At 46.2% G+C, this 10,194-nt stretch overlaps 1 protein-coding gene across 1 annotated transcript in view; it reads right to left on the minus strand.

Annotated features, from left to right (window-relative positions):
- The window catches only part of FAM168A (family with sequence similarity 168 member A), a 35,439-nt gene extending 31,376 nt beyond the window's left edge, over window positions 1-4,063 (minus strand). Inside the window, exon 1 of the mRNA XM_027714361.2 lies at window positions 3,975-4,063. Within this exon, the coding sequence (XP_027570162.1) occupies window positions 3,975-4,044 (70 nt within the window). The 5' untranslated portion in view covers window positions 4,045-4,063. The remainder of the gene's footprint in view (window positions 1-3,974) is intronic.
- Window positions 4,064-10,194: the final 6,131 nt, after the last annotated feature.

A 10,194-nucleotide genomic window follows, 5' to 3' on the forward strand; every position in this document is an offset into this window, starting at 1 on the left:
TAGACTCAGGACTAACAGATCTGGCACAAACCAGGGAAAATAGACCCAGTACTAAGAGATCTGGGACAAACCAGAGAAAACAGGCTTGGTACTAATAAATCTGTACAAGCTAGGGAAAACAGGCTCAGTTCTAACAGATCTGGTACAAACCAGGGAAAACAGACTCAGTTCTAACAGATCTGGGACAAAATAGGGAAAATAGGCTCAGTACTAATAAATCTGTACAAACTAGGGAAAATAGGCTCAGTTCTAACAGATCTGGTATAAAAGGGGGGGGGTGGGAAGGCAGCACATATTAAGGGTGGAGCATCACTGAGGGATTTAGGAATTGCTGGTGGGTCTCTGTTGGGACAAATTGGACATCCAGGGATAGTTCTGGGGAGGGAGGATGGAATTATGGGTGGAGGAATCATGTTAAGGAGCTTTTCCAACCCCTGCAATGCCAAGAGGGCCAATTTGACTTCCTGCAAGGAACCTTCTTGCTGTTCAGGAGCAAAGTAAAAGGAACATCCAGGAAAACGCAAGGAAGCACAGGGAACACGAAGAAAAAGAAGGTTTAAATGACGGAAAACATGGCTAAAACAAAGGAAAATAGGATGGCTCAGAAACACCCTAAAAATGAACAAAGCCATCAAACCCCCAGTTTCATTCTGTGATCTAGAGACGAAGAAAAAAAAGACAATAAAAAACCCCTTCAGTCACCAATTTTAATCCTGAATCCACATTTTCAAAGCAATCACCGGTTAGAATTTGCTGATGTGCAAGGGAAGGGAAGAGCTTTGGTGGGGCTGCTGCTTAAAACAGAAATAAAAATAAAATTATGAAAATAAAAATGAAAATAAAAATGAAAATTAAAATGAAAATAAAAATTAAAAACATGTTTCCAAGGCCATCTTTTTGGCTTTTTTCCCCCCACCTACACTTTTTTCTCTTCTCTGCCCTCACCACAGGGACAAAACAAGGGGAGAGGGATGTTTCCCAACGTTTCTCTGGAGCTCCAAACCACTTCATAAATTATTTGGGGATCACAGAATCACAAAGGCAGGAAAAGATCTGGAAAAGCATCGAGTCCAACCCTTCTCCCAGCCCTTCCAAGGCCACCACTGACCCATGTCCCCAAGTGCCACATCCACAGGGATTTTGAACACTTCCAGAGATGGGGATTCCGCCCCTAATCGAATCCCAAACCCCTCTGCTTCCTTCTCCATCTCAAAAAACCTCTAAATTTGATAGACAGAAGCCAGGCAGTTCATTTTAAATATGGATTTAGCAGAATTTAAGGGAATTTAATGACCTTCATGTTGCAGGTTTTACAGGAATTTCAAAGGATTCACCTTGGACTTTTTAGCATATTTTTAACATTTCTGTGATTCCATGATTCCACAAGTTGTTTGGAAGTTTCCCAGTATAGAAATCCCACATTTAAACATAAAAACAAGAGTCTCCACAGGTCACAGCTCATTCATCTCCCATTCCAGGAGGATTTCCCTGTCTGCTCCACACACAGCAATTAATAAACATGGAGAAATGCCAGAGGGAAAATATTCACTGTATCCACTTCATCCATTTTTAATCCCCCTGAAATCAATTCAATGCCCTGAAAATTCCTGTTTTACACAACTGGTAAGCAATGGATCCCCTAATTAAATATCCCAATCCATGGAAGGGGGGGACATGCAGGAAGATCTTAGAAGGAGAGGGAAAAGGAAGGAGGGAGAAGCCCAATCCCACCTGCTTTGGCATCAAAGCCTAACGTTCCTCAGCGCTCCCCAAAAATGTGATCAGGAATACCAAAAAGAATGGGAAAAAAAGGCAAATTTATCCTCTTTCCACACGGCACAACTTGGAAAGAGCCAGTCTCTATCAAAGCCCAGATTTTCCAGGGAATAACACAGCCCAATTTGAATTTCAAGTTAACAAAAAGGCTGAAATCACTCTTGGAATTCTCTGTGTCCCACAAAGGAGGGTTAAAAGGAGGATTTCTACCAGGGAAGCTGTGGCTGCCACATCCCTGGAAGTGTCCAAGGCCAGGCTGGAGCAACCTGGGACAGTGGAAGGTGTCCCTGCCCATGGCAGGGGGTGGGATTGGATGAGCTTTAAGGTCTCTTCCCACTCAAACCATCCCGGAATTCCATGAGCATCCCTCCCAGGCTGGGAAGTGCAGCAGGACCGGAGGGATGTCGTGCACTGGAGCGACACAAACTCCCCTGGAGACTTCCCAACTGGTTTCGCATCTTTGGGCTCCTGGATTTTATTCCCATTTATTATTCAGCAATAAGGAACATGGAGTCAGTCAGGCCCTGAATTCCAGCATCTCATCAGCATATTAATGAGATCCTGGGAGGGAAAGGATCCCAGCGGGAGGGAGAACAAACACCACTGGAATCAAACAAGGAGAGGTTGGATTCCTCACCCCTGATTCCACACCAACAGGCTGATCCATCCACAGCACTACTGCCTTCCTGGAGTGGGTGCAGGAAAACAGGAAGGGGAACATTCCAAAGGAAAACCAGGTGGTTCAGCAGCTCAGATTTTGTTGGGGGGGAAGGAATCCTACCAAGCCTTAAATCCAATTAAAAATCAGCCTCAATTCAAACAACAGCTTCCCAATTCTGCCTCTATTTCACCAAATAACTCTGATTTAAAACCTCCTGGTTTAAACTTGATTTTTATTTCCTCTAAAGATCCATCTAAGCCAGCCCACACTTTAAAAATTCTTTAGGAAATCACTGTCCTTCAAGGAAGATCAGACTGGGAAAATGAAGGATATGAATAAAGGGATGGTGCTCCAAGTCCCTGGGTCTGTGCCAAGGATTCCCCACTCTTCCTAACACAAGGATTTCTCAGTTTCCCCAACAGCCAATTTGGCACAAAAACTTTTATTATTTCTCTTGGAATGGATCTCTCTCCCCACCCCACTGGAGTTTTATTCCACAGCTCTTCCCATAAGTTCTGAGCCCACCCTCAGGAGTTGCCTCTTTTCTGTACAGAGGTTAAAATTCCAATTTTCTCCTCCTCCTTTGCTGCAGAACTTTATATTTCCTGAAATATTCCAACTAATTCAGATTTAAAAGGTTTTCGTTCCCTGGAATATTCCGTACACAAAGGAGCTGAGAGTGTCTGATGCTCACTTCCACAAAAGTACATTCCCAAGCAATTCCACACATCAGGGGGAAGTCAACATGCCCAACAGGCCCCACAAATATAAAGTCTTGACACAACATGACACCCAAGACCTAATTACATCCAAAATGGGAGAAGAAGGAGTTTTCCAAGGCTCGTTTTGGAAGGTGCTCGTGAGAGCAAAATCCACGGGGAAAACCACCGAGTTTTTCCACCTAAATTCTTTCCACATCAGAACCCTTCAGCTGCAGAATTATGGGAAACATCTTGCAGTGCCTTGCTGGAGTATTAAAAATTACATTTTTAGACAACTCAGTTCCAAAGAAGGGCTTTAAACCAGACTCGCTCCTCAACATCAGATGGGCTCAAGCAGAGCGGAACCTGAGAGCAAAGAACTCAGCCAAGAACAGGGTTTAAGTCCCCACCTCCAAGAGTAACTGTACATTCTCCAAACAACAGGAGATCCTGGGGGGATCCTCACTTCTCCAGCTGGATTATTCCAGCACGTGCATGGGAAGCTCAGCTCAGCTCTGGAGGGAAGTTGAGCCCAGTTGCAGAGCCAAGCCCAGCTCAGCTCCACACACAAAGCTCCCACTGACCCTCCCAGTAACTTCTCGCCTGTTTTGTTTATCTGAAGAAACCCCCTTTTGATCCTTTTCCTTAGGATTTCCAGGGCATCCTCCTATGGATTCAACTCTCCTCACTACTCACTGCATTGACGCCGCTGGAAGGTTTTCCCTGTGAATCCCGTTCCCTGATGGGAACTCTTTCTCCCATCGCTCCTGACTGACCACCTGCTCCTCCAGTGGGACATGGACACTTGGGAAGGAGCCAGGGAACACCAGTCCTACCTGTGTATGCCATGTTCTTCGGGTTTCCATAGGGAGCCCCCGGTTGGACGGGGCTGTAAACAGGATTCATGGTGGAAGACCAGGAACTCTGGGAACAAAAGAAAAGCAGAGTTGAGATGTTGGCTCCAAACATCCCCCTGTTAGAATTCCAGACACAGAGAGCTGGGAAGGGAAGGATTTACAACCAGACATCACAACCAGAGAGATATTTAATAATTCAAGGCTTGGATCTCTCTGTTAATTCCCAGAAATTCTCCAGCGCTGTGTGTTCTCCTACAAATGGAGCAGATGGATCTGACACATCCCTGCTCTGGGGGGGCTCAGCATTCATGACCCCACTTCCAGCTGCAACAAAGAGGAGAAGCCACCAGTCAGACAAGGAATCCTCTCCCTTGGAAGAGGGAAAAGTTCTTGGGTGATGAAACCAACCCCAACCGAGCCCCGACCTTTGGGGAATCAGGAGATCAAAGCCCATCTGCAAAGTTTTGTGGAGTGGGAAAACCCGGAGGCCAAGGCCTGGCTCCTGGGTAGGGCATCCAGTGGCACCCACCCCTCTCCCAGACAGGGACATGGAATCAAGATCTTCCGTGAGCCAGGAGATTCCAAGAGCCCTCGCGTTCCGGTGGAGCCGGGTCAGCTCCTCGGGAGTTTTCTTCAGAGGAAAGCCAAGGAACTTGGGAATTTGTGTCTCCCAAGTGTCAGTTAAGCAAGTGGCTCAGTTAATTATCTTAATGAAGCACATTCTCAGTCGTGATTAAGGGGAAAATCAGTCATTAAGCTCTATTAGGCAGCACATTTGTCTGCACAGTTATCCAGTGACGATCTCACGCCAGACCCAAAACCATCCTGCCTTCCCAGTCCGGGGGTTTTTGTTCCAATGTGCTGTTTTCCAGGTCATAAATAACCCCCTCCTTCCCAACCAAGTTTCTGGTGATGGATGCACAGTTTGGTGGATCATTAACTCCTCCTGCTTTACCTCCAATCATAAACAAGTCCAACGGTGAATGGCAGCACCGACCGACTTGACAACAATTAGTGCTTAATTAATTAGCTGTCCCTCCACCCCCCAGCTGGCACAGGAGGAGCAGTTCTGAAAGCCAAGGAAATCAGGGTTATAAAGCAAAGCCACAGGGACACAGGGATTGCCATCAGTGGCCTCATGGAGTGTTCAGATCACCAGGAAAATCAGTGTAGAACTTTATGTCCGTGGAATGTTTGGGCTCGGGACTGACATTCCAGCAGAAGGGTTTGATGGCCCTTGTCCAAAGTCCCCTTCCCTGGGGAGCCTGTTCCAACATCTATGAACAAAATAAAATAAAATAAAATAAAATAAAATAATAAACCTGGTATCCCAAATCCAGGAAGTTCCTGAAGTTATTCTCGTTATCCTTTCGAAATAAGGGAATAAAATATTTACAAACAGAGTCCTAATGCAAAATAAATCTATTTTCCAGGGGGTTTAAAGCAGTGACACAGACAGGTGAGTCCTTGTGTCAAGGTGACCTTCCCTTTCCCCTCCCATTGCACTGTCCTTGTGAAAGTAGGATGGAAATGCTTTTGGGAGCCCCTTCGGGAAAAGAGCAGGATTTTCTCTGTGTGCCAAAAAATCCCTTATTTCCCACCAGGCAGCAGAAAACCAACATGAAGAGTGGGAACAAAGAGAGAAGACAAAGCAAAAAAGCAACGTTTCCTCCCTGACCTGTCGGCCCTCAACATTCATGTTATGCAAATCACATGCAAATCACATCCAGCCAAAGTCTCCTTGAACATGAAAAGGCCTCCTGACCTTGCACTGCATCCAAATCCCAATAATTTCCTGACAACTTTTCAGGGAAGTCCTTTGAAGCCTGACTCTCACTTGGGATCCACGAACAGTAATTAAATTAACTCCCATTTCAGCTGCTAAAGGTTCATTCAGGAGGTTCCAGGGCTCTATCCCACCTCTTCCCCAAAAAAGGCTGCTGTGAGCTCAGAAATTTGTAACACAAGGGGGTTCCCCCTCAATTAACAGCTCTTGTTTTAATTACTCTTTTATTTTGGCTACACCAGAACCAAAAGTTGATTGGACATGCCTCACATGGAACAAAACATTTGATTTGCTATAGAAATAGAACAGGAATTCTAATGGAAAACAAGAACCATGGAATGGTTTGGGTTGGGAGGGACCTTAAAGCTCATCCAGTTCCATGGGCAGGGACACTTTCCACTATCCCAGGTTGCTCCAATCTGGCCTGGAAGCAGCTCCCCTGCAAGAAATTCCAGACTGAGGAAAACCCAAGGATGTTGGCAGAGCTGGTCTTATATTGGCTTGTTTTCTCTTTCCACAGATGGATCCCGTGCTGTGAATTCCCAGCTTTTCCTCTGTGGGATGACGGGTTTCACCCCCAGGTGACCCACAAACACATGGATTTCTTCAAAGCTCCATGTGTGTCCAACTCTGCTCTCAGCAGTTCCCAAACAGCTTCCTTGATATATTCCCTATTAATTCCTTTCACTGCAAGCCTTGCTGATGTTCCCTTTGCAAGTGATCCCTGCTGGAATCTTGTGCTCCCGACTGAGCCGCGTCCTCCTCCAGCTGATCATCTCCTTTCCTTTATCTCCACAACCCTAATTCCTTGTGTTTTGCTGGAAAGACCTCCAGGAACACAAGACACTTCTCTCTGCCCCTTTCTTTCCCCAAATGATGGATTGGGAGACTCCGGCTGGCCACTGGGAAAAGCCCTTTGGAGAGGCGGGCACTGCGTTACTGCACCAGGTTCACCAGGGATTTGCTGGATGGAACGGTTTTCCAAGGTTTGGGATATTCCTAATGGCCTCCAGCCAGGAGTTTCCTTCTGGTGGGACACCAGAAACCTTGGAGGGGTGGGAGGGCAGCGCTCCCACTTTTCTATTCATGGATATCTCATACTCAGTCAGAGAAATGAGGTTGTGATGCCTCATCACCCTCACAGCCAAGAATTCCTTCCCAATATCCCATCTAACCCTGCCCTCTGGCACTGGGAAGCCATTCCCCCTTGTCTTGCCCCTCCAGCCCCTTGGGAAAAACTACTTTATGGGATTCAATGAGCGTTTACAAGGACTTGAAGTAGGAATGTGATGAATTCACAAGTTCCGTTTTACTTGGAAAATAAACTCGACATTCCCAGATGATGTTTTGGGAAATATTGGGTGGCATGGTTTTTTTTTTTCCCTTTACAAAATAACAGAGTTCCTGGTTTAATTCAGTTTTAGGAGCTGATTCCAACAGCAAGGAAGAACTAAGGAATTAAATCTATAATAAGCAGGCCAAGGTGTAAGACAGGACCTAGGCCAGATGCTTGTCCTCTGGAAAACCAGTCCTAAGATGTTCCACAACGGCCCAGGGAACAGAGGGAAAGCACAGGGCAGGACCTGGGTGATCCCACAGGAATTGCCAGGCAACAGGAGGGGAAAAAAATGTCTCTGATGGCAAGAAAAGGAGGGGAATTGTGAGAGGAGCCACAACCTCTTCGATCCAGAGAGCCTGGGAATACACATCCAGAAAGAACAAGGAAAATGCTTCCCAAGACCCCTCTTTCTTCCTTTAGGTTTGTTTTTTCCCCAATAAAACCTTTTAAAATCAATATAAAATATTCTGGTTATTCCTTTTCAAGGAATAATATGCATTGAATCAAATTTAAGTTGATCATTTGATATTTAATTCCTTTAATTACAGACATGCATTTGAATGGAATGGGGTGGGAATATGGAAGTCAGAACACAGGGAATGACATCCCATAAATATAATATACATTTCTCCATAGGAATTTCCCAGGGCACAACCATCCCTGCATTACTAGGATCATGCCTTCCCGGTATTCCTCAATGGCATTACTGGGAACGTGTTATCCCACCAGTATCCTTCACTGGTATTCCTGGGAATGTGTCTGGAGCTCTCCTTTTTTTATTTGATGCCAAATACCTGTTACTGGCTGGAAAGAAAAGGAAAAGTCTGATCCCAAAGGACAGGAATGACATTGTGGAATTCTATCCTGCATTTCCACAAAACACAAGCAAAATATTATTTTTAGGAAAAGGATTTTTCTCCCAGAGGGAGCACTGGAACAGGCTCCCTAAGGAAGTGGCCACTTCCAAAGCTGCCAGAGCTCAAGGAGCACATGGTGAGATTGTTGGGGTGTCCTGGAGCTGGACCTTGATCCTTGTGGGTCCCTCCCAACCCTGGATATCCCTGGATTGTATGATCTGCTGAGGCAGCCGTGTGGGAGCAGAGCAGAATTCCCATCCCTCCATAGCTACATTCCCGAGCTCCTGAGTGACCCAGGACTTGTAATCCCCTTCTACTGGAGCGTGGTGGATACAAACACTAATCCTCCTGATTTGCAATTCCCAGCTGATCCCGAAAATCTTCTGCAGACACTGGATGGGGGAATAGAAAAGGGAGCAGAGACACAACAGCAGTGACGAGGTCAAGCCAAAAAACCTCCTCAGCCCCTGACAGCTGGAAAACATCATGGGATCAAATATCCTGGGATCAATAGGAAAGCCATAAGAACTGAAGAACGCTCCTTGAGGAATTGGATTAGGAAGGAAGAGGGAGAAATTCCAGAGGCGGAGGGAATGTAAAAGCAGCAAGTGCATCTTGGAGCCCAAAGCCAGGAGCAGAGGCTGAGTCACAGCAGCTATATTTGGAATAAATCCAGAAGAATCATTCCTAAAATAGGTGAACTAAACCCTAAGAAGGAGAAAAAGGAAATTCCATCCTGAATATAAAGTGAAAAACCTCCTCTTGCAAAGTTCAACGTGGTAAGGAAAGCTCTGGTCTCACCAGCATCCCAAGGGAATGAAACACCGAGGGAGCTGAAGGGGACCTTTGTTAAACATAATCCTGGAATTACAAAAGAGCCACAGGAAAACACGGCTCCATTTCCAGCCTTGTAATCCCGTACTTAACGCCCTCTGTCCCTTGGAAAGAAAAAAAACACCCCTGTTTTGTTGGGGTTTGAAGGCTGGTCAGTGTTTACTCACAGACCAAAGCCAGGCTCCAGCTGAACAGCAGGAACGGCAGGAACTCCAGGAGTTTGCTTTCCCAGGGGTGATGAGACTGGGAGAGGATGTGCAGCTCTGGAAAGGTTTGGGAACTCTCAGTATTCCCAAAAAGAGGGGGCTCATACCTCCAGCAGCTCTGCCTTGCAGGGGTGGCTTTCTTAGCAGAGCCAGCCCACGGATCATCTCCTGCCAAGCTCCTTCCCTGATGTTCTCCAGGTACATCCCGCTCCGGATCCAGAGCCAACCACCCCATTATGTGGCTGTTAATTAGGGCTCCGTGTCACCCCCTGAGCAATTAAACATCATCTCTTGCTCTGGCTTTGTTAAATTGATGTCTACACCCACATCCCACTTCCCAGGAAAGAGCTGGAAGTTGTGCTGCAGCCGGGCTGGGTTTAGCTCCCCCCGACCAGGATTTTGGGGGGATCTGCTGGTCCATATCCTATATATCCTAGACATATTCCTGATACAGGCTGGAGACTCCACATGGGGCTGTGTAATCTCCTGACAGACCCATCACCCACCAATCCAAAGAAACCGACTTCCAGAGGTTTCAGGTGCATCCAAAGCTGCTCCATATAATTAAACCACCCCAGATTCCTGAACTATGCCATGAATTCTTTATGGGGGAAAACCTATGCGATAAATCAGGAATACAGATCCCTGTATCTGGTCAGAATTACCCCAGAGGCAGAGCCTTGCTGGGACCCTTCGGAGCTCCAGGCCCATCCCTAAGGATTTGCTGTGGCACCTTTCCAAGTGCTCTTAATATCCCCTGAAAACAGCTTCCCTAGCACGGAATCAGAGGGACCTCTGGGAATCAACTCGGATTCCTCAGGAGATAACTCCATATTTTAACAACAGAAACAAAGTCCTTGGTTGTCCTTCGACCAAATCATAGATCTTTTTCCATTCCCAGAAAGCAAACGTGATCTGACAGTTCCCTTTTCAAAGGTTACCTGGAACACAGAGCTGGGAATTATTCTGGGAGAGGGATTCAACACTGGTCCAACTTCCCCCAAGTTTCCTTCACAATTCCCTCTCCAGCCAAGGGCGGCAAATTGGAATCTGCTCCACATCCCTGTGGGGTAACGGCCTAACAGAAGTGGGAATTATTTCCTTATGTTAGGAGAAAACAGCCCTCAACTAGACAAAGACATGGAATTGCTCATTTCCAAATGTTTCTGGATGAGTG

This window comes from Pipra filicauda, unplaced genomic scaffold (genome assembly GCF_003945595.2).
Source record: "Pipra filicauda isolate LSUMZ 115617 unplaced genomic scaffold, ASM394559v2 scaffold686_size154363_pilon, whole genome shotgun sequence".
In the NCBI taxonomy this organism is placed as follows: domain Eukaryota; kingdom Metazoa; phylum Chordata; class Aves; order Passeriformes; family Pipridae; genus Pipra; species Pipra filicauda.